This window comes from Chiloscyllium plagiosum, chromosome 30 (genome assembly GCF_004010195.1).
Source record: "Chiloscyllium plagiosum isolate BGI_BamShark_2017 chromosome 30, ASM401019v2, whole genome shotgun sequence".
NCBI lineage: Eukaryota > Metazoa > Chordata > Chondrichthyes > Orectolobiformes > Hemiscylliidae > Chiloscyllium > Chiloscyllium plagiosum.
In genome coordinates, this window is record NC_057739.1 from 44395685 (window position 1) to 44419437 (window position 23753).

Below are 23753 nucleotides of genomic sequence, written 5' to 3' on the forward strand. Positions count from 1 at the left end.
TCTATTCCTCCCCCCCCCAGTCATCTCCTCTGCCCTGAAGCTACTGCCCTCCTGCATCCACCTATCCCCCAAACCTCAATTTATCTCTCAGTCCACTCTCCCCCCCCCAATTCCTGATGAAGGATTTTATGTCCAAAACATTGATATTCCTGCTTTTCAGATGCTGCCTGACCAGCTGTGCTTTTCCAGTACCACACTTTTTGACTCTGACTCCCCAGCATCTGCAGTCCTCGCTTTCTCTTAGCTCAGAGTCAGTCCTATGAACTGAGGAGATTCTAAATCTCCTGTTAATTTTTTTCTTTTACAGCAAAAAACAACAGGTGTACAAATCTTTATTAAATTTCCACCATTAGGAAGAAAGGAGAAACCCAAGTGGCCAGTGACAAGCAGTGCCCTTCTCCTGTTAATATTGGTCAGCTGGGATTTTCCTGATTGGCCCAGGTTAACAACTACAATCAAGGACCTTAATCAATGAGATCCATCTGGTTCCAATCACTACAGTTGCCAACTCTATTTGGACATAGTCCGAGAGATTGTTCTGATGAGCACCATGACCCCACACTCACTTTCTTGATATGTCCATCTGCACTGTGTTATGCATAAGAAAATTGACAGTTTGGGCTTGTGTTAGATTTCAGTTGAATAGAGTGCAAGGGGATTTGACCGCAGGCTCTTGAGAGAACATAAGTGCACGTGAGTAGGCTCTTGAAAGAGCATCAGTGCGCACATGCCCACTATTGAGAGAACGTGAGAGAGGGCACACCCACTTTTGAAAGACCGTGAGAGATTGGCATGGTGGCTCAGTGGTTAGCATTACTGCCTCACAACGCCAGGGATCAGGGTTCATTTCCAGCCCCAGGTGACTGGCACATTCTCCCTGTGTCTGCATGGGTTTCCTTCCGGTGCACTGGTTTCCTCTCACAATCAGGTTAGGCGAATTGGCTATAATAAATTGCCCATAATGTTCAGGGATGTGTCGGCTCGGTGCATTAGTTAGGAGTAAATGTAGAGTAATAGATTGAGAGAATGGGTCTGGGTGGGTTATTCTTTAGAGGGTCGGTGTGGACTTGGTGGACCTAAGGGCCTGTTTCCACACTGTAGGGATTCTATAAAATTTACAGCACCCTGAATGACAATGTGAAAAAGGTGCTTACTCTTGTGAACATGGTTTTAAAAGTAGGATTGCTCTTTTAGGACAGAAATTAGGAAGTTTTTTTTTCTCAAAGAGTTGGACAGTATTGGAATTCTCTCCAGAAGGTCAAACAGCAGCCGAGGAGTAGGAGAATCGACTTTTCAGGCATAAGCCCTTTCTGATGAAGGGCTTATGCCCGAAACGTCGATTCTCCTGCTCCTAGGATGCTGCCTGACCTGCTGTGCTTTTCCAGCATCACACTGTCGACTCTGATCTCCAGCATCTGCAGTCCTCACTTTCTCCTACTCTCTTGAGAAGGTGTGAATTATTCAATATTGTTAAGGTAGAAGTAGTTAGATTCTTACTAAGTAAACATTGAAAGCCTTGCGGATGCTGAAAATCAGAAACAAAAACAGAAATTACTGGAAAAGCTCAACAGGTCTGGCACCATCTGTGGAGAAAAAGCAGAGTTAACGTTTCAGGTCCAAGATAATCACAACATTTAAAAGGCATCTGATGGGTATATAAATAGGAAGGGTTTGGAGGGATTTGGGCCAAATACTGGCAAATGAGATTAGGTTAGGATATCTGGTCGGCATGGTCGAGTTGGACCAAAGGGTCAAGGTCCGAGATGTACACCTCTATGACTCTATTACCCTCCCTCAAGAACTGTTCTTCAAACACAATGTGGACTTGCGGCCTCATTACAATAACAACAGATGACATCACACGGACGAGGGCCCGCCCGCTACCTTCTATTCGTCGGAAATTAGTGATTGACAGCACAACATGTGATCGCAATTGTCCAACTGGCGACTGGGTCGCGCGGCCCCAGGTCGGGAGCGCGCTGGGTTTAAAAATATTTCAAACGGCGTATCCGTTAGTCGCTCAACTGTCTGAAGGGAATAACCGAACACTACCAGCTTTTCGGGGAGGGGGAAAAGAAATAAACTTGCTGAGGGATGATGGCGGGGGAGTGCAAGCAGGTCAGGAAAAGTTACAGAAACAAAATCAAAAGTCGCTGGAGCGGCTCAGCGAGTCAGGGAAAAATTGCGAGTCTGTTCTTGATGTTTCCTCACTTTGCAAGAAGGACAATCCTAGGGAGAGCCCTGTTTAAATGGATTTTTTTTTAACGGGCAGCGTTCATACTTCAGTGTCAGGTTATGGGTTTGAGTCTCCATTGGGAACTCACGGGCACAACAATTAGACTAACATTGGAGGGTCAGTGCTGAGGGGGAGCCGCGCTGTCGGAGGGTCAGTGCTGAGGGGGAGCCGCGCTGTGGGAGGGTCAGTGCTGAGGGAGCGCCGCGCTGTGGGAGGGTCAGTGCTGAGGGAGCGCCGCGCTGTCGGAGGGTCAGTGCTGAGGGAGCGCCGCGCTGTCGCAGGGTCTGTGCTGTGGGAGTGTTACAATGCCAGAGTAACTCTCTGCGAGGTATCTATTATTCTATATATAAACCACCCTGGACCCCTCAATTCGATTGCGGTCTGTAACTCACTCCCAGGTATCTCTTATTCTAAATGTAAACCAGCCCAAGTCCCTGAATTAGATTCCAGTCTGTGACTCACTGCTCGGTATCTGCTATTCTCCCCCACCACCCTGCTGTTGGAGGGTCAGTGCTGAGGGAGTGCCGCACTGTCGGAGGGTCAGTGCTGAGGGAGCGCCGCGCTGTCGGAGGGGTAATGTTTCCAATAATACTTTGTACCAAAAGCCTGATTGTTATCATGCGTAAAAGAAATAGCTGTTTCTGCAAAGTGAAATTTTGGTTTGGTAGTATCGTGACAATATTATTGAATTGCGTCGGTGAGTCGCCTAGAAGTTCAGTTTAATGATATACCGACAAGTGTTCAGAGCCCACTGTGACAATTGGTGACTTGGCTAGTGAAGAAAAACTAGTAATGTTGACTATGAATTTACTGGATTGGTATAAAGGTTTGTTTGATTATTAATGTCCTGCAAGGAAGGAAATTTGTCATTATCCCTTGTTTGTAATATGTGACTCCACGCCCAGAAAATGTAAATATCCTCTAAAATAGCCAAACAAGCTGTTAAATTGTTTGGGATAGGCAATAAATAAATGCTGAGCTTTGTGGTTATGTGCATACCCAGTTAATGATTTTATTTAATGAATTGTTTTCCCTTGTTTACAGGCCACTATTTATCCCTAAACCAACATGGTTTTAGTAGTTATTTTGGCATTACCTGCATCTTTCAGCTGTTGATAGGGAAACTGAAAGATTCTATCAGAGTTTGTTATTATTAGCTGTGACTGCAGTTCAAACACTACCTACTGGCTGTTAAATGCTTTAGATCATAAGATGATGGAAGTGGCTATATCAATAGAAGAACAAAACTGTTTGAAATTCACTGCAGATTTAGCAGCATCTATCAAGAGAACAATGTTTCAGATCCATTGGCCTTTTTTTATTTAGATTAGATTACTTAGTGTAGAAACAGGCCCTTCTGCTCAACAAGTCCACACTGCCCCGGCGAAGCGCAACCCACCCATACCCCTACATTTACCCCTTACCTAACACTACGGGCAATTTAACAATTCACCTGACCTGCACATCTTTGGACTGTGGGAGGAAACCGGAGCACCCGGACGAAACCCACGCAGACACGGGGAGAACGTGCAAACTCCACACAGTCAGTCGCCTGAGGTGGGAATTGAACCCGGGTCTCTAGTGCTGTGAGGCAGCAGTGCTAACCACTGTGCCACCGTGTCGCCCACGTTGAAGGAATGGAAATATGTTTTATTTACCTGATGCCTTATTAGGTAAAATAAAACTTTCTAAGGTGTTTAATAGACCATGTGAGATGCTGTGACTGTTTAGGCCAAATATTCAGAGAAGCAAGTGGCTTAAGTCACTTGTTTATTCCTATTTGATCCTCTGCGAAAATATCTCCGGTTTTTGTTCTAATTTGGAAATTGTTTGGAATAATTGAATGGGGCAATGCAGAAAACCAGATAAAGCTAAGCATCCCCTGAAAGAGGGAAAAACCAATTATACAGCAGTTAATCCAGGCTAATATTTGGGAACAACTTTGTTTTAATCAAATTTTTGAAGGAAATATGATAAGTGTAACCACACCATAAGTGAATGATGTAATGAAAAAGAAATTGGAATGTTAGGTGTTTAACATTAAAATTATCATTGATAACATTAGTGACATAAAACACAAGGAGCAGGAATATGACATCTAATATCTTGACCTGATCTGACCAAGATAACTTGAAATTTTATTTCTGTTCCAATATTAAGAGTAAGCTATCAATCTGGGTATCTTTTAAAGCATTTACTCTAGGTTATTGATCCATTTGGTGCCAACTTTGGCTCACTAGCAAAAACAGGAATTGCCGGAGAAACTTCTGAATGGTTCTGAAGAAGGATCACGGGACTCAAGACATTGACTGTTTTCTCTCCTCAGATGCTGCCAAGCTTACTGAGTTTCTCTAGCAATATCTATTTTAACTCGTTTCAGATCTCCAGCATCTGTAGTTCTTTGTTGTACTTGATAACACACAGTCTGTGTCAGAAGAATTTAGTGATAGAACAAACCAGGATTTGATCATGTAATCTAGCTAGTGTTTGAGGCAGTGCTAATATCATTTAGCTGCATTTTCAGACATTCTGTCTTTCAGGTCAGACACCTATTAAACCAAACCTCTTTAGCCAGAAGCTAATATATTTCAAAATTCAACTGCTCTTGTTATTACAGGTGCTGCAGTAACTTGCTGAAAATTGCAATTTTATCTGCTATCATACTGAGAATGTGTAACCATTCATTTAATTTATTTAGAGCAATTCCTACCAGCTGTTGATCAACCAGAGGCTGGACCTGGAAGAAGGAAGTGATCTCTTGGATCCAGATATACAACAAAAACTTGATGAAGTAAAAGATCTGATTCGACGTGAAATACAAAAAGAGCTAAAAATCAAAGAGGGAACGGAGAATTTGCGTAAAGTGACAACGGACAAGAAAAATCTGGCTCATGTGGAAAATATTTTGAAAACCTCAAATCGCAAATTGAAACGTCTGCATTGGGAACTTCAGGAGCTGAATGCACGAATTATGGTTACAGATCGGGACATTCGGGGAGGTGAGTGCAATTTGCAACTGAACCTTAGACTAGAAGATCTAGCCCTTTTTCTGAAGATAAAACATTAGCATTATATTCAAAGTTTGTGAGAAGATTTGTAGCTCGGGTGCTCGTTGCTGTGGTTCTGTTCGCCGAGCTGGAAGTTTTTGTTGCAAACGTTTCGTCCCCTGTCTAGGTGACATCCTCAGTGCTTGGGAGCCTCCTGTGAAGCGCTTCTGTGGTGTTTCCTCCGGCATTTATAGTGGCCTGTCCCTGCCGCTTCCGGTTGTCAGTTTCAGCTGTCTGCTGTAGTGGCCGGCATATTGGGTCCAGGTCTGTGTTTGTTGATGGAGTTTGTGGATGAGTGCCATGCTTCTAGGAATTCCCTGGCTGTTCTTTGTTTCGCTTGCCCTATAATGGTAGTGTTGTCCCAGTCAAATTCATGTTGCTTGTCGTCTACGTGTGTGGCTACTAGGGATAGCTGGTCGTGTCGTTTCGTGGCTAGTTGATGTTCATGGATGCGGATCATTAGCTGTGTTTGTCCTATAGTGTTTTGTGCAGTCCTTGCATGGGATTTTGTACACTACATTAGTTTTGCTCATGCTGGGTATCGGGTCCTTCAGTTGTTGTCTGAGTGTGGCTGTTGGTTTGTGTGCTGTTATAAGTCCTAGTGGTCGCAGTAGTCTGGCTGTCATTTCAGAGATGTTCTTGATGTATGATAGTGTGGCCAGTCCTTTGGGCTGCGGCATGTCCTCGTTCTGTTGTACAGTAATGCAAAGGTTAGAACAAACAGTCTTACCACAAATTCAACCCAAACTCTGGGTCAGATACGTTGATGACACCTTTGTAATCATTAAAAACACGGAAATAGAGAAAACACACCGGATCATCAACTCCACACTCACAGGAATCCGATTCACGAGAGAGGAAGAAAAGGATAACCAACACTGGCTAGGTGCATCAGAGTGTGCTACATTGTGACACCTGGTATGTGGTAAGTAATATGAGCTTGGCTGGGGTACCAGTGAAGATGCCAAAGTAGGTTTCTCAGATCCTGAACCAGAAGCAAAATAAAATTATCAACGATTCCTACTCTTGACCACTTTCCGGTACCTCTTGCTGAAAAGTGCATGTGTATGCAGCTTTAACTATTAAGTCCAAGTTTTTTTTTCACTGCAACAATTGCTGACTTTAGAGCGTCACAGCTCACTGGAGTAATTAATGGAGAGTGCCAACAGTATATGAAAATGATAATCATGCTGGGAGAGGAGAAGATTAAACAGAACAGGGTAAATAAACCAAACTTATCTAATTGTGATGAAGAACATGCATGCTGCCAATGATTGGACAGACTCAGTGGCGATTGGGTAATTCTGACAGTAAAAAAGCATTGCTTTAGTTAAATTGAGTATATGATTCTTGGAGGTGATTTCATAGAATCACAGAATCCCTGCAATGCAGAAAGAGGTCATTCAGCCCATCAAGTCTGCACCAAACCACCCCAAAGAGCATCCCAGCTGGCTTTAGTATCTGAGGAGATGCAATGGTGCTGAACATTTTGCATTCAACAGCAAACATTCTCACTTCTTCTGACCTTATGATGGAAGGAAGGTCATTAATGAAGCAGCTGAAGATGGTTGGACCGAATATCACTATCCTGAAAAATCCTGTAGCGATGTCCTGAGATGACTAAGCTCCAACAATCTCAACAATTTTTCTATGTGTCAGGTATGATTCCAATCAGCAGAGAATCTGTCACTTGATACCCATTGATTCCATTATTGATCGGTCAAATGCAGCTTTGGTGTTAAGGGTTCTCACTCTCACTGTCACTCTCCCCTTGGGAATTCAGCTCTTTTTTTCTATGTTTAAACTCAGGCGGTAATGTGGTCAGGAGCTGAGTGGTCCTGGTGGAACCCAAACTGGGTATTATTGTACAGGTGCTGCTTGATAGCACTGTTGTGTTCCATCACTTTACTGATGATCAAGAGTTGACTGAAAGGACAGTAATTGGCAGGGTTGGATTTGTCCTGCTTTTTGTGTACTGGGTAATTTTCCATATTGTCAGGTAGATGCCAGTATTGTAGCTGTACTGCAACAGCTTGGCTATAGTAATATTGGGCAAGCATCCAAGAGAATTCATTTTTTTTTTGAAATGGGATGCTATCCACCTGGATGTCCACATAAAGCACACGTTGGTGCAGTTTAGTATGTTGATGAAGTCCACCACTTACATAATGCACCATCTGCTAAAACACAAATTTTGAAAGCTGGATGCCGTGGTATTGATTATAATGACATTTATGGAAATGTGAATTAAACAAGGTGATTGATCCAGTGGAAGCCAATAGGTTCTTTGACTTCCTTTAGTTTTAAGTCATGAATGCTAGGCAACAGCAAAATGCACCCAGAGTTTCTGTTCTTTGATATCCCCAGATGGTGGAATGTCTCCAGACCCCTGTTGCTGGGAGCCATGTCTAACTCCTTTCAGCAGTCGAATCACTGCTCTGAAAAGGCAGCTAAATATTGAAATGAAGGTTAAGCAGGGAGCTGAAAACATGATCCAAATGTATTCAAATGGACCATCGAAGGTAAGATTTCTATGTTTCACTTTCACCAGACATTAAAGATTTTAGAGAAGTTATGTACTGCGTGGTGGTGCACTAGAATTAATATCACAGAAACTGCATACCCTTCGTTCTTACACATGTCCACTGAAGCTCTTGATTAGCTTTGGTGTCTTTTTGGTAGCTCTAAAGTTTGAATTTGATAGAAACATTTGATGAATAGCACAGGATTTGACTTAAGCACAAAACTGGATTTAGTCAGAAAATTTACAATAAAAAAAAAGTGTGCCTGGAAGCAGGCTGATGTGTAAAATTGTCTATTTAAAGCTTAATGTGTTGCTGGAAAAGCGCAGCAGGTCAGGCAGCATCAAAGCAGGAGAATCGACGTTTCAGGCATAAGCCCTTCTTCAGGAATGAGGAGGGTGTGCCAAGCAGGCTAAGATAAAAGGAAGGGAGGAGGGACTTGGGGGAGGGGCGTTGGGGATGCAATAGGTGGAAAGAGGTTAAGGTGAGGGGGTGGGGGCGGAGAGGTCAGGAAGAAGATTGCAAGCCAAGAAGGTGGTGCAGAGTCAAAGGATTGGGACTGAGAAAAGGTGGGGGGAGGGGAAATGAGGAAGCTGGAGAAATCTGCATTCATCTCTTGTGGTTGGAGGGTTCCTAGGCGGAAGATGAGGCGCTCTTCCTCCAGGTGTCGTGTTGCTATGGTCTGGCAATGGAGGAGGCCAAGGACCTGCATATCCTTGGCGGAGTGGGAGGGGGAGTTGAAATGTTGAGCCATGGGGTGGTTGGGTTGGTTGGTGCAGGTGTCCCAGAGGTGTTTTCTGAAACGTTCCGTAATTAGGTGGCCTGTCTCCCCAATGTATAGGAGGCTACATCTGGTGCAGCGGATGCAGTAAATGATGTGTGTGGAGGTACAGGTGAATTTGTGATGGATATGGAAGGATCCCTTGGGGCTTGGAGGGAAGTGAGGGGGGAGGTGTGGGCGCAAGTTTTGCACTTCTTGCGGTTGCAGGGGAAGGTACCAGGAGTCGAGGTTGGATTGGTTGGGGGTGTGGACCTGACGAGGGAGTGGTTTTTCTGGAATGCTGATAGGGGAGGGAAATATATCCTTGGTGGGGTCTGTTTGGAGGTGGCAGAAATGACGAAGGACCATCGCCAGAAAGTGGCAACACGACACCTGGAGGAAGAGCGCCTCATCTTCCGCCTAGGAGCCCTCCAACCACAAGGGATGAATGCAGATTTCTCCAGCCTCCTCATTTCCCCTCCCCCCATTTTTTCTCAGTCCCAACCCTCAGACTCAGCACCGCCTTCTTGACCCGCAATCATCTTCCTGACCTCTCCACTCCCACCCCACTTCGGCCTATCACCCTCACCTTAACCTCCTTCCACCTATCGCATTCCCAACGCCCCTCCTCCCTACCTTTTTATCTTAGCCTGCTTGGCACACCCTCCTCACTCCTGAAGAAGGGCTTATGCCCAAAACGTCGATTCTCCTGCTCCTTTGATGCTGCCTGACCTGCGGTTTCCAGCAACACATTTTTCAGCTCTGATCTCCAGCATCTGCAGTCCTCACTTTTTCCTGTTTAAAGCTTATGTGGGATCATGTTCAAATAACAACTGAAATCAGTGGTGAAAATAGCCTCTTTATTCAGCAACCACAATAGCATATGTTCGAGGCAGCAATAAAATCCCAAAGTACAGTTCTTACAAGACCCTCTTTATACACAGTTCTTATATAAACTAAAATTCCATTACTATGGTGTTACATTGTTTTATCTATAGTACACAAAGGTTTGAGTGGCTTCTGTCCTGGGAGACAAGAGATGGGTTAAAACATGTGCTAAGTGCTGGCTGCTACTCCTGATAGGATTAAGTGTCTGTCTGGTCTGCTTCCATAATTAAGAGGCATTAGTCCTTTTGTCTTTTAAGTTAGTAAATGTCAGTTTTAAAAAAAATACTTGGCCTATATGCTCTAAATAAGTTAGAAATTATGCTGTACTTTTTAAAAGAATAAAGGATACTAACTGATTACCGCAGCTGGGTTGTGAGATTTGTTTACTGTTTGCAGGTGAGAGTTTCATTCATTCAATTTCATAAGTGCTGTTTTGACAGTTTCTTAAAGGGATAATGGCCCAGTTAAAAGATATTTAACAATGGTAAGGTCCTAGGGAGTGTTGCTGAACAAAGAGACCTTGGAGTGCAGGTTCATAGCTCCTTGAAAGTGGAGTTGCAGGTAGATAGGATAGTGAAGGCGGTGTTTGGTATGCTTTCCTTTATTGGTCAGAGTATTGAGTACAGGAGTTGGGAGGTCATGTTGCAGCTGTACAGGACATTGGTTAGGCCAATGTTGGAATATTGCATGCAATTCTGATCTCCTTTGTATCGGAAACTTGCAAGGGTTCAGAAAAGATTTACAGGGATGTTGCCAGGGTTGGAGAATTTGAGCTATAGGGAGAGGCTGGACAGGCAGGGGCTGTTTTCCCTGGAGCATCAGAGGCTGAGGCGTGACCTTATAGAGGTTTGCAAAATTGAGGGGTATGGATAGGATAAATAGACAGTCTTTTCCCTGGGGTCGGGGAGGGCATAGATTCAGAGTGAGAGTGGAAAGATATAAAAGAGACCTAAGGGGCAACTTTTTCATGCAGAGGGTGTTACGTGTATGGAATGAGCTGCCAGAGGAAGTGGTGGAGGCTGGTACCATTGCAACATTTAAGAGGCATTTGGATGGGTATATGAATAGGAAGGGTTTGGAGGGCTATGGGCTGGGTGCTGGCAGGTGGGACTAGATTGGGTTGGGATATCTGGTCGGAATGGACAGGTTGGACAGAAGGGTCTGTTTCCATGCTGAACATCTCTGACTCTAAGTACATATTAATTGGAGAAAATGTTTGTATTCTGTAATATATTCAGGTCTGAAAGTAAGGGCTGATTAATGTAATCTTTCCATAGTTTTGGTGGGTCATGGAGACATGATGGCTGTGATGTTATTGTTCTGAATAGGTTCGTGGTTTTTGATATTTATTCAGAGGTAGCTTTTGATGTAAGTAGGTCTGATAAGGGTTGAAGGTGTAAAGGAGCAGTAAGGGATTTGGAAGTATTGCTTTAATTTTAGTCTATCTTGCAGTAGTAAAATATACTACAGAACTGTGGTTTTATGAACGAATAAATGAAACCATGTTACAGTAATAACAGGTTAGTAAAGGGAGTATGAATGAATGAACGAACGAGGACCCAGTATTGGTGCATATAGTGAGCTGGTGAGTGAGTTAATAAAGGTAACCTATACAACACTTTCTCACACTTAGAAGGGAGGAAGTTTCTGAAAAAGGACGAAATTTGAAATTAGAGTTAAAAGTTGATTGGGGTCATCTAATTTTTGATTTTCTTTGCTTGGAATGAGAAGATTGTGTTTTGAAGCGATCATGTTTCGTTGTGTAAGAACTTTTGAAAAATTAACTTAAAATAGTTGCATAGCTACTAAATCATATCTAATAGAATAACAGTTGACAATAGACAATATATGTAATGTGATGCATTTAAGGGTTACAGTTTGTTTGTGGTAACTCTCAATGTTTTAGATCAACCAAATGTTATTGCTTACCTTCTATGAGGACTCACCTGGCCTTTGTTCTGTTTTTTGACAGTCATTCAGCAGTGTTGGAAAAGTTTCAGTACACCATGCTACCATATATCAGCACTGTAATATTTCTTTTGTCACTATGCTCTTTTTTTTCTCATGCCAGAGTCTGATCTGCGAAAGTGATGTTGTGACATGGAGACAGAGTCAAATCAAATCAGCCTTTCTACCTATATATTTGTAACACAGTAAACCATTTGAAGATGCACAGTAGTTATTTCAATGATTCCTAATCAGACTTCTGAATAGCCAACCCAGACTTAATGGATAATTTCTTAGTATGACTATGAAAAAATAGTAATTAATGAATAATTTGTATCTTAAACAAAAGACTTAATAATTTACTAAATAGACAACTTTAGCAGGAAAAATTAAACTAGATAATCTAATAAATTTGTATGTGTTAAACCCAAGTCTCATAATCAGACAAAGAAGCACAGATAAGTAGTAAATAAAAGAAATAACAAATCTCGACGTATTATAGAGTCACATTGAAATGTACAACACGGAAATAGACCCATCAGTCCACCTCGTCCATGCCGATCAGATATCCCAACACAATCTAGTCCCACCTGCCAGCACCTAGCCCATATCCCTCCAAACCCTTCCTGTTCATATACCCATTCAGATGCCTCTTAAATGTTGTAATTGTACTGGTCTCCACCAGTTCCTCTAGCAGCTCATTCCATACACTCACCACTCTGCATGAAAAGGTTGCCCCTTAGGTCTCTAATATTTTTCCCCCCCTCCCCTTTCACCCTAAACCTATGCCCTTTAATTCTGGACTCCTTGTGGCACTCCACTGATCACAGGCCTCCAGCCTGAAAAATGACCCCTGTCTTCTACCTTTGAGCCAGTTCTATATCCAAGTGGCTAGTTCTCCCTGTACACCATGAGACCTAACCTTGCTAACCAGTATCCCATGAGGAACCTTGTCAAATGCCTTACTGAAGTCCATGTAGATAATGTCTACCAATCCTCTTTGTTACTATTTCAAAAAACTCAATCAAATTTGTGAGACATGATTTTCCACGCACAAAACCATGCTGACTATCCCTAATCAGTCCTTGCCTTTCCAAATACATGTACATCCTGTCCTCGATTCCCTCCAACAACATGCCCACCACCAACATCCGGCTCATCAGTCTATAGTTCTCTGGCTTGTCCTTACCATCTTTCTTAAACAGTGGCACCATGTTAGCCAACCTCCAGTCTTCTGACACCTCACCTGTGACTGCCGATGATACAAATATCTCAGGAAGAGGCCCAGCAATCACTTCCTTAACTTCCCACAGTCTAGAGTATAACTGATCAGGTCCTGGGTATTTATCCACTTTTGTGTTTCAAGATATCCAGTACTTCCTCTTCTGAAATATGTACATTTTTCAAGATATCACTATCTATTTCACTATGTTCTATATCTTGCATGTCCTTTTCCTCAGTAAACAGTGATGCAGAATACTCGTTTTAGTTTCTCCCCCATTTCCTGCTTTTCCACATAAGCTGCCTTGCTGATCTTTGAGGGGCCCTATTTTCTCCCTAGTTACCCTTTTGTCCTTAGTGTATTTACAAAATCCCTTTGGATTCTCCTTAATTCTATTTGCCAAAGCGCTCTCATGTCCCCTTTTTTTTTTGCCCTCCTGATTTCCCTCTTAAATGTACACCTACAGCCTTTATACTCTTCTAAGGATTTACTCGATCTAGCCTGTATGCCTGACATATGCTTCCTTCTTTTTCTTAAACAAACCCTCAATTTCTTTAGTCATCTTCTTCAGGGGGTTTAGCTTGAATAAAGAAACCATGAGTAACAGAAGGAGGATTGGGATTGCATAGTATTTTTGGTCTTTTTTTTTAAACTATCCAGCTTGCTTTTGTTAATTACAGTAGCTACTGAATACAGGAAATGTGCAAAGGTATTTCAGTGGCGATAGGTTGGATGGGAGAGGATTATGTCGAGAAGGTATAGGTGGTCAGTCTCGTGGCAATTGGTGCCTTAGGGTTTAGTGATTTTTGGTATGAGTGCTCAATAATGCAATCTGTACAGTTCATGTTGAGAGGGGAACAGGCAAATGTTTCAAAGTAACAGTTTTCGGTTGACGGAGCGGATGAGGTTTTGGAATTGTGCCATCTCATGATGAGTGGCATAGGATTATTGCTAAGATGACAATAAGGTCAAGAGTGATGCTTGGCTACACAATATGAGCATTTAAATGCATTTCAGCTGGGTAGCTGCATTCATGACTTCCAATGGTATTATTACATGTTTTATTTATACAGTCACATTGGAGTTTTAGCTGGCCTGAGATATCACAGAGGGCATAATATTCAGAAGAGATAACATTTAAGATAAATGAAGTATTTTTTCTCTGTGGGTACGGAATCTGTGGAATTCTTTGCAGAGGACTGTCAAGACTATGTCATGAAATATATTCCATGTGGAATTGAGGATGATCAGTTCAGCGGCTATCTAATTGAATTGCGGAACTGGCTTGATGGACTGAATTCTGCTCCTATGTCTTATACCCTAACCCTGCTCTAAGCATACGTTCAATCACTGAAATAACCCTCTACTATCACCATCATCTTCTTGCCTCTTGGCTAGTTTTGGATCCAACATGCCATTTTGTTTTGGATCTCTCAGGTTCTTAATTTATTAACTGATATGCCAGGTGGGACATGAAGAATGGGTTACACCTGAACTGGAGGGACACAAATGTTCTAGGTGGGAGATTTGCTCATGTGATTTGGGAGGGTTTAAACTAGTTTGGCGGGGGGGGGTGTGGGAATCAAAGCCACATATGAGAGGGGGACAGTTGCAGATGGGGCAGTGACAGGATGTAGTGAATCTATCAGGAAGGTTTCTCATGCAATGAAACAAAGGAATCATTCAAGTGTCTGCTTTAACACAAGGAGTGTCAGAAACAAGAGTGACTAACTTAGAGCATGTATCAGTACTTAGGGCTACGATGTTGTGGCCACAATGGAGATGTGGGTTTCACAGGGGCAGGAATGGTTGCTTGATGTTCCAGGGTTTAGAACATTTTAAAAAGAACAGGGAGGTTGGAAAAAGAGGGGATGTAGCATTTCTAATCGGAGAGTGCATTGCAACTACAGAAACAAAGGTTATTGAGGAAGGTTTGTCTTCTAAGTCAGTATGGGTGGAAGTTAGGAACAGCATTGGGGATTTTCTACAGACCCCCTAATAGCAGTAGAGAGATTGAAGAACTCCGAGGTGGGCAGATTTGGAAAAATGCAGATGTAGCAGGGTGGTTGTTATGGGTGATTTCAACTTTCCCAATATCGACTGGAACCTCCTAAGTGCACATGGATTGGATGGAACCATTTTTGTCAGGTGGGTTCAGGAGGGTTTCCTTACTCGCTATGTATTCAGACCGACGAGGGGAGAGGCCATTTTGGATTTGGTGCGCAGCAATGAGCCAAGACAGGTGTCAGATCTCGCAGTGGGAGAACACTTTGGCAACAGTGATCACAACTGCCTCACATTTACCATAGCCTTCGAGAGGGAAAGGAGCAGTTACGAAGGGAAGATATTTAAGTGTCACAATTTCCTTTTCCCCAATATCAGACAGGAGTTGGGAAGTACAGACTGGGAGCAATTGTTCCACAGGGTACAGTAGATATGTAGAGACTATTTAAGGAGCAGTTATTGCGAGAGATGCACAAATTTGTTCCTCTGAGACTGGTAAGATTAAGGAACCTTGGATGATGAGAACAGAGGAGCTTCTTGTCAAAAGGAAGAAGGCAGCTCACGTAAGGTGGAGGAAGCAAGGATCTAGCAAGGCTTTAGAGGATTACAGGCTTGCTAGAGAGGAGCTCAAAAATTGACTGAGGACAGCCAGGAGGGGGCACAAAAAAGGCTTAGTAAGAGGGATTAGAGAGAACCCAAAGGCATTTTACTCATATATGAGGAATAAGAGAATGATCAGGGAGAAGGTAGGGACGATCAGGGATAGCAGAGGGAACTTGTGCGTAGAGTCTGAGCAGATAGGGGAAGCCCTAAATGAGTTTTCTTTTTTGCTTCAGTTTTCACTAAGGAAAGGGACCTTGTTGTGAATGAAAATTTTGAGGAGCTGGGGTACAGACTTGACCAGATCAAGATTGATGAAGTCGATGTGCTGGAAAGTTTGCAAAAACATTAAGATCGATAATCCCCAGGGCCAGACCAGATTTATCATAGGCTGCTCTGGGAAGCGAGAAAGGAGGTTGCTAAGCCGCTGGCGATGATCTTTGCCTCCTCACTCTCCATGGGAGTTGTACCGGAGGATTGGAAGGAGGCAAATGTTGTTCCTCTTTTCAAGGGCAATAGGGAAATCCTTGGCAATTGCAGACCAGTCAATCTTACATCTGTGGTCAGCAAAGTTTTGGAAAGATATGAGGGATAAGATTTAATGACTATTTGGCAAAGTATTGTGTGATTAAAGGCAGTCAGCATGGCTTTGGGAGGGACAGGTCATGCGCCTCAAATCTTATTGAATTCTTTGAGGAGGTGTCAAGACAGGTTGATGAAGGTCAAGCAGTTGGTGTGGTGTATGTGGACTTCAAGGTATTTGGTAAGGTTCCCTATGGTAGGCTCATTCATAAAGTCAGGGAGTATGGGGTACAGGGACATTTGGCTATCTGGATTCAGAATTGGCTGGCTGACAGAAGGCAGAGTGTGGTTGTAGATGGAAAGTATTCTGCCTGGAGGTCAGTGTTGAGTGAGGTCCCGCAGGGCTCAGTACTTGGGCCTCTGCTCTTTGTAGTTTTTATAAATGACTTGGATGAGGACATTGAGGGGCGGGTTAGTAAATTTGCAGATGACACAAAGGTTGGAGGTACCATCGATAGTATCGAGGGCTATTGCAGGCTGCAGCGCAACATAGGATGCAGCGCTGGGCTGTGAAATGGCAGATGGAGTTCAACCTGGATAAATGCGAAGTGATGCATTTCGGAAGGTCAAGGTCGAACTCGAATGCTGAATATAGGATTAAAGACAGGATTCTTGGCAGTGTGGAGGAACAGAGGGATCTGGGTGTGCAGTACATCCCTCAAAGTTGCCACCCAAGTTGATAGGGTTGTTAAGAAAGCATGTGGTGTCTTGGCTTTCATTAATACGGGTATCGAGTTTAAGAGCTGCAAGGTTTTGCTGCAGCTCGACAATTCCCTGATGAGATCACACTTGGAATATTGTGTCCAGTTCTGGTCACCCTACTATAGGAAACATACAGAGGCTTTGGAGAGGATGCAAAGAAGGTTTACCAGGATGTTGTCTGGACTGGAGGGCTTGTCTTATGAAGAAAGGTTGAATAAGCTCGGACTTCTCTCTGGAGAGAAGAGACCTGATTGAGGTATACAAGATAACGAGAGGAATAGATAGAGTCCATAGAGTCATAGAGATGTACAGCATGGAAACAGACCCTTCCATCCAACCCGTCCATACTGACCAGATATCCCAACCCAATCTAGTCCCACCTGCCAGCACCCGGCCCATATCCCTCCAAAGCCTTCCTATTCATATACCTATCCAAATGCCTCTTAAATGTTGCAATTGTACCAGCCTCCACCACATCCTTTGGCAGCTCATTCCATACACGTACCACCCTCTGCGTGAAAATGTTGCCCCTTGGGTCTCTCTTATATCTTACCCCTCGCACCCTAAACCTATGCCCTCTAGTTCTGGACTCCCTGACCCCAGGGAAAAGAGTTTGCCTATTTATCATAATTTTGTAAACCTCTATAAGGTCATCTCTCAGCCTCCGGCACTCCAGGGAAAATAGCCCCAGCCTGTTCAGCCTCTCCCTGTAGCTCAGATCCTCCAACCCTGGCAACATCCTTTTAAATCTTTTCTGATCCCTTTCAAGTTCCACAACATCTTTCCGATAGGAAGGAGACCAGAATTGCATGCAATATTCCAACAGTGGCCTAACCAATGTCCTGTACAGCCGCAACTCCTGTACCCAACTCCTGTACTCAATACTCTGACCAATAAAGGAAAGCATACCAAACGCCTTCTTCACTATCTAATCTGAGGTAACCCTCTTTGCTGTCCACTACACCTCCAATTTTGGTGTCATCTGCAAACTTACTAACTGTACCTCCTTATGCTCGCATCCAAATCATTTATGTAAATGACAAAAAGTAGAGGGCCCAGCACTGATCCTTGTGGCACTCCACTGGTCACAGGCCTCCAATCTGAAAAACTACCCTCCACTACCTTTGTCTTCTACCTTTGAGCCAGTTCTGTATCCAAATGGCTAGTTCTCCCTGTATTCCATGAGATCTAACCTTGCTAATCAGTCTCCCATGGGGAATGCCTTACTGAAGTCCATCTAGATCACATCTACTATTCCGCTCTCATCAATCTTCTTTGAGTTTTTATGAAGTAGTAACAATCACATTTGAGAGACATGATTTCCCACTCACAAAGCCATATTGACTATCCCTAATCAGTCCTTGCCTTTCCAAATATATGTACATCCTATTCCCTCCAACAACTTGCCCACAACTGAGGTCAGGCTCACCGGTCTATAGTTTCCTGGCTTGTCTTTACCACCCTTAAACAGTGGCACCATGTTTGCCAACCTCCAGTCTTCTGGCACCTCACCTGTGACTATCGATGATACAAATATCTCAGCAAGAGGCCCAGCAATCACTTCTCTAGTTTCCCACAGAGTTCTCAGGTACACCTGACCAGGTCCTGGGGATTTATCCACTTTTAACTGTTTCAAGACATCCAGCACTTTCTCCTCTGTAATCTGGACATTTTGCAAGATGTCACCATCTATTTCCCTACAGTCTATATCTTCCATATCCTTTTCCACAGTAAATACTGATGCAAGATATTCATTTAGTATCTCCCCCATTTTCTGTGGCTCCACACAAAGGCCGCCTTGCTGATCTTTGAGGGGCCCTATTCTCTCCCTAGTTACCCTTTTGTCCTTTGATATATTTGTAAAATAGCCAGAGACTTTTCCCCAGGGCAGGATTGACTGGTACGAGTGGTCATAGTTTTAAGATATTAAGAGAAATGTATAGAGGAGATGCCAGATGTAGGTACTTTACGCAGAGAGTTGTGAATGCATGGAATGCAATACCAGTGATGGTGGTGGAAGCAGAGTCATTAGGGACATTTAAGCAACTGCCAGACGTGCACATGGATAGCAGAGAGTTGAGGGGTGAGTAAGTTAAGTTATTATATTTTACATTAGGATTAAACTTCAGCTCAATATCATGGGCCTAAAAGCCGGTTCTGTGTCGTACTTTTCTATGTACTTTGAGGGACCTTAGCAAAATCTTTTGCTCAAAGTTCAGGTAGACCACATCAAATGTCTTGCACTCATCAGGCCTTCCCGTCTCAGGCGACTGACTGTGTGGAGTTTGCACGTTCTCCCTGTGTCTGCGTGGGTTTCCTCCCACAGTCCAAAGATGTGCAGGTCAGGTGAATTGGCCATGCTAAATTGCCCGCAATGTTAGGTAAGGGGTAAATGTAGGGGTATGGGTGGGTTGCGCTTCAGCGGGTTGGTGTGGACTTGTTGGGCCGAAGGGCCTGTATCCACACTGTAATGTAATCTAATCTAATCAACATTCCTCATTATCTCTTAAAAATTTGATTAAATTGATCAAATGTGACCTTCTCTAACAGATCCCTGCTGACCCTTCCTGATTTCACTTGGAGGATATCGATCAGATATATTCCATCCCTCTGAAGTCTTTCTAATAACTTCACTACTGTGATTAAACTGACTGATCTATATTTCCCTTGTCTATCCCCTCCACCATTTTTAAATAATGCGACAAAGTAAGCAGTCCTCTTTGCTAAACTCACTATTTTCCTAATCTAGATGTGTTTCCTCTGCTTTCCAGAGTTGTTTATTCACGTTTTAACTTCGCATTCCATCTGTTTCTTTCCCCTCTGATTTACTTGACAGGATCCTATTCCCTGTTAATCCTAGTTTAAATTCGCTCGAAGAGCTTAAGCAGATCTATGAGGATGTTGATCACATCCCAGTTCAGACATAGCCTGACCAACTTGTATTGTTCCCACTTCCCTCAGAAACATCCCCTGCCTTCAGAATCTAAAGCCCTCTCTATTGCACCATCTCTGCAGCCATCTCTCCAGCTATAATGTCTTAGACTCACTAAGGTGTGTTACAAGTTCTGCTTTTCAATTTCCTGCTTAATTCCTTCACGTCTGCTTGCAGGACCTCATTTCTCAAGTCTTTATCGTCTCCATGTGGACCACCACCTGTGCCTGTTGATCCTCTTCCTTCAGAATGCCCTGCAGCTGCTCTGTTGCATCCTTGACCGAGGCAACAATACTTGAGTCACATCTAGGACCACAGAATATCTGTCTACTCACTCACATTCCATATCATTATTGACCTTAAACAATCACTCAGTCATTTACTTTCTCCCTCACAGGTGAGCCACCCACAATGCCACACCCTTGCCTCTGACTGCCTGGTGTCCACAGAGATGACATCACACTCACCACTTTTCAAGGTTGACAAAACCTGCAGAGGAGATGCTCTCAGAGTTCCCTTATTATTTGCCTGGTCCCTCCTTCAGTTTGGCAATCACCCATTCCTCCTCAGCCTGTATTTCGTTATTCTGCAGGGTGACCACATCCTGAAATCCCACAAACTCCAGATTGCTCTGGGTCAAAAACCTGGAGTTCAAGTTCCTCCAGCCAGTGGCACCTCCTGCATACGTGGGTCATCAGACTACCAGCAGCATCAAGGATTTCCTGCATAATGCAGGATTTGCCTGAACTCCTAGACACATCTCAACTGAATAAAATACAAACATTTTGTTTTATTTTACCCTATTGTTACTTTAGTACAGTATAGACTATTAAACCTTATTCTTGTTGGGTCCCAATCAGATCAGTCTTTGATCTTTCTGCTTTTCTGTGAGGGTCCTCACCTCACTTGCTCTGCTGCAATGCTGACTACTGTCACAGGTCTTCACCTGCTCTTTTGAATATTTTTTCTGCTTCTGCTAAAGAAAATGATCCAAGAAAAATGATTTATTTTATGTCTGATTTCCTTAATGGAAATTGCTTCCTCTTTGAACAAATTGCTTAAAAATAAACTGAACTGTGATTGTTTCCAGGATCGTAAAATGCTAGCAGCAGCGCAACAGATGTTACAAGCCAGCAAAATAAAGATTGATATAATCCGAATGCAGATCCTAAAAATAAATCACGCCATTGGACCATCTGAGGATAACAGTGACAGCATAGGTGGGTGCCAGAAATAGGAAGCTTGCTGAAAATGTATCTATATCACAGTTCCTGTTTGGCCTTTACTTGTAAATAATGTTTGCGAGTGTGCAGTCTGTGCACTCTGTTATTGGCTGTTATATCACTTCAATGGATGGCCCCTTGCCTCAACTTTTGCTTGTGCTGCTCTGAACCAATAGTTAAGAACTGTGCTACAGCAGCCCAAAACCTCATTCTGTGAGCATGTCACTGATTACTTAGCACAAGGGAGACTGTCAGCTCTGAGGCACAAGAGATGTAACTGCTTTCTCTCTGCATCGTGTCTGTAGACACACTGCACCAGTGATTTAAGCGCTATGATCAAATGGCACTTTGACCGTTGCCAACTGAGAGGATTGAAAAGTAACTTTCTCACAACATCCAAATATCACTTTGTTAGCCCTTTTTAATATGATTTTTTTTTTCCATCCAATCTTTCTTGCATCCTGTGGGGATGCGTCTGATATCCACGCACCATTTTCCAACTTGCCTTGGTTAACTTGTGTTTGTTATATTAGCCATGCAGTTTAGCTGTTGGCTGTCATCTTTACCTAATATCTTTTTATAAGTAGATTATTTTAAAAATACAAGTTTTAGCCACTCCAAGAAACCATATCTTACTGCTGAGACTGTTTGACCTCACTTTCTACTTTTTTTGGGTTGCAACAAAGGAATCATCAGTCCTTTGGAGCTGCGAATTGAAGAATTGAGACACCATCTCTGGGTTGAGTCTGCAATAGCAGAAGGTGCAAAAAATGCAGTGAAGTTGCTGGAAGGAAGGAGAATCCAGGACAAGAAAGTTCTTTTTGAGGTATGTTGAAGCTAATATGGGATAATAGCACAATTTATGCTAAATGAGTGAGACTGAGGAAACCTACCAAAATTGATTTCTAATTTAATTATGGAAAAACAGGTTACATTTGGTAAAATACTGCATTCGCTGGAAATACTGAAAAAGCTTTAAAAGTCAGAATTACTGAAGATTCTCAGCAAGTCGGGCAGTATCTGGAGAAAGAAAAGGCAAAAAAAAATTGTTAATCTTTCAGCTTGATGTCCTTTTTCATCAGAACTGGACAAGTAAAAGTTTTTAAGTACATGTAGATTCTGAGGAAAAAGGGTTGGGAGGTGAAGTTAAAACAAAGGAGGAAGAGCATTAATGGGACAGAAGTCAGGATTCAGTAAATGATAAAGGGGTTGATTGTGTAAGACTAAAAGGAGATGGTAATGGGACATGTAAAAGAAAAGACAGTCGAGAGGAGGTGGATTAGGGACCCGGTTCAGAGTGAGAAAATGGGGGTAGTAGTTATGGTCTGACATTGCTCAACTGAATATTGAATTTGGAAGGATTTAAAGTACCTAATTGAAAAACTCAATGCAACTTCTCAAATTTCCAATGAATTTATTTGAAATCATGTAGAAGACTGGAGACCAGGGTGGGAATGGGACGGCAACTAATCCAAAGCAATGTTCTGGGGGCATAGGTTTGCATCCTATCATGTCAAATGATGAAATTTAAATTCAATGTATAGTTTAAAAAGGCAACTATTGTTGATTGTCATAAATCCATCTAATTCTCAATGTCCTTTTTAGGAAAGGAAATTGCCAATTTTACCCAGACCCATGGCAATATGGTTGATTTTTAACTGCCCTCTGAAATAGCATAGCAAGCCACTTAGTTCAAGAGTAATTAGGGATGGTCAACAAATGCTTGCCCAGCCAGTGATGCCTATATCCCATGCACAATTAAAATTTCAGGCTTATGCTTCCAGAGTGAAGAGATGCAGAGAAAAATGGCCCATTTGGTCTCTACAGTTACTATATTGTCAGTAATGGATACAGTATATTGATAGAAGTAGAAGTAAATCTCAGTTGAATCTGGAATAAGTGTTTCCTTCTGGATGTTAGAAGGGGAAAAGTTGAAAATATAGGTTGCATCTTTAGGACATTTTAAAGGAGGATGACAAAGGAAGTGTCGTGGGTGATGGAAGAGCAGATGAAGGTGTGTGGAGCAAATAGTCCCTTTTTTTACATTTGGTATTCAGTGAAGAAAATCTGGTCTTGTGAATATGCAAAAACAAAAGCTAATGCATCTTAATTCTTTAATTTTTTTAAATCTCAATCTGAGAAAAAATTTTGTTTTAAATTGACTTTGTGATTTGAATTTTGAAATGTTGTATACTTGATCTATATAAAGTGCTCAATTTCATTTTATTTGGGGTTTAAAAGCTTATGATTTAATGATCTAGATCATAAATGTATGGGATATCTTTTGCAAACCTTTTGTTATATGCTTATGGGAATGAAGAATTTGCACTTGTGTAGCTTCCTATCTCAAAAGATATCTCAAAGCCATTAATTATTTACTGTATATGCTTTTGCACAGTCCAGTCTGACAAATTGCAGTTAGATGACAATAATGTTGCTTTGAGGAATACTGTGAAAATTTATCTGCTTTTTTGAGTTAAGTCAGGGGAGACCTAATGCCTACTTACTTTGGGGCCTTCAATTTAGGATTAAAGAAAATGCAGCATCTGTGTTAATAAAATTCTGATCCCTGATTTTCTCTCTCCTCTTGAACACTTTTTTTCTTTCTCTAGCTTGTTTTAAATATGTGCCCACCAGTTTCCTGTTCCCCATTGCAGCCATTTCAAATTGTTCCCATCATTTATTTGCCCATCCTTGCCTTCTCCAGCCATACATTGTACTGTTAGATCCTCCAACTCCAGCCTATTGTTTCACCTCTTTTCTCCCTCTACTTCATAACTGGTGTCTAATTTACAACACTTTAGGTCCTATTGTAAGGAATTCCTTTTCAACTTGTCATTTTATCATCTTTTTATAAAGACACCTGAAAACCCATCTTATGGGCCATGCTTTTGCTCCTTTTGCTTTTCCTTTGATATGCCTTAGGATATCACTACGCCTGAAAATATTATGGACACTTGCTGGCTACGCTTAAACATGCAGAATAAATGGTTCTTTGGCAAGGCACCAGAAAGCTATGTGTTTGTGGAATCATATCTCAGCGTGAATTTGTCTTCAGGAAGAAGGGAAAATTGGGAAGAAAAAGTTT

General features: G+C 42.4%; 1 protein-coding gene across 1 annotated transcript in view; it reads left to right on the forward strand.

Annotated features, from left to right (window-relative positions):
• Positions 1–1966: 1966 nt before the first annotated feature.
• LOC122564991 (serine/threonine-protein kinase N2-like) overlaps positions 1967–23753 on the forward strand; it is a 55781-nt gene continuing 33994 nt past the window's right edge. The window contains exons 1-5 of the mRNA XM_043720594.1: positions 1967–2118; positions 4935–5235; positions 7651–7805; positions 20533–20662; positions 21352–21491. Of these exons, the coding sequence (XP_043576529.1) occupies positions 2095–2118; positions 4935–5235; positions 7651–7805; positions 20533–20662; positions 21352–21491 (750 nt within the window). The 5' untranslated portion in view covers positions 1967–2094. The remainder of the gene's footprint in view (positions 2119–4934; positions 5236–7650; positions 7806–20532; positions 20663–21351; positions 21492–23753) is intronic.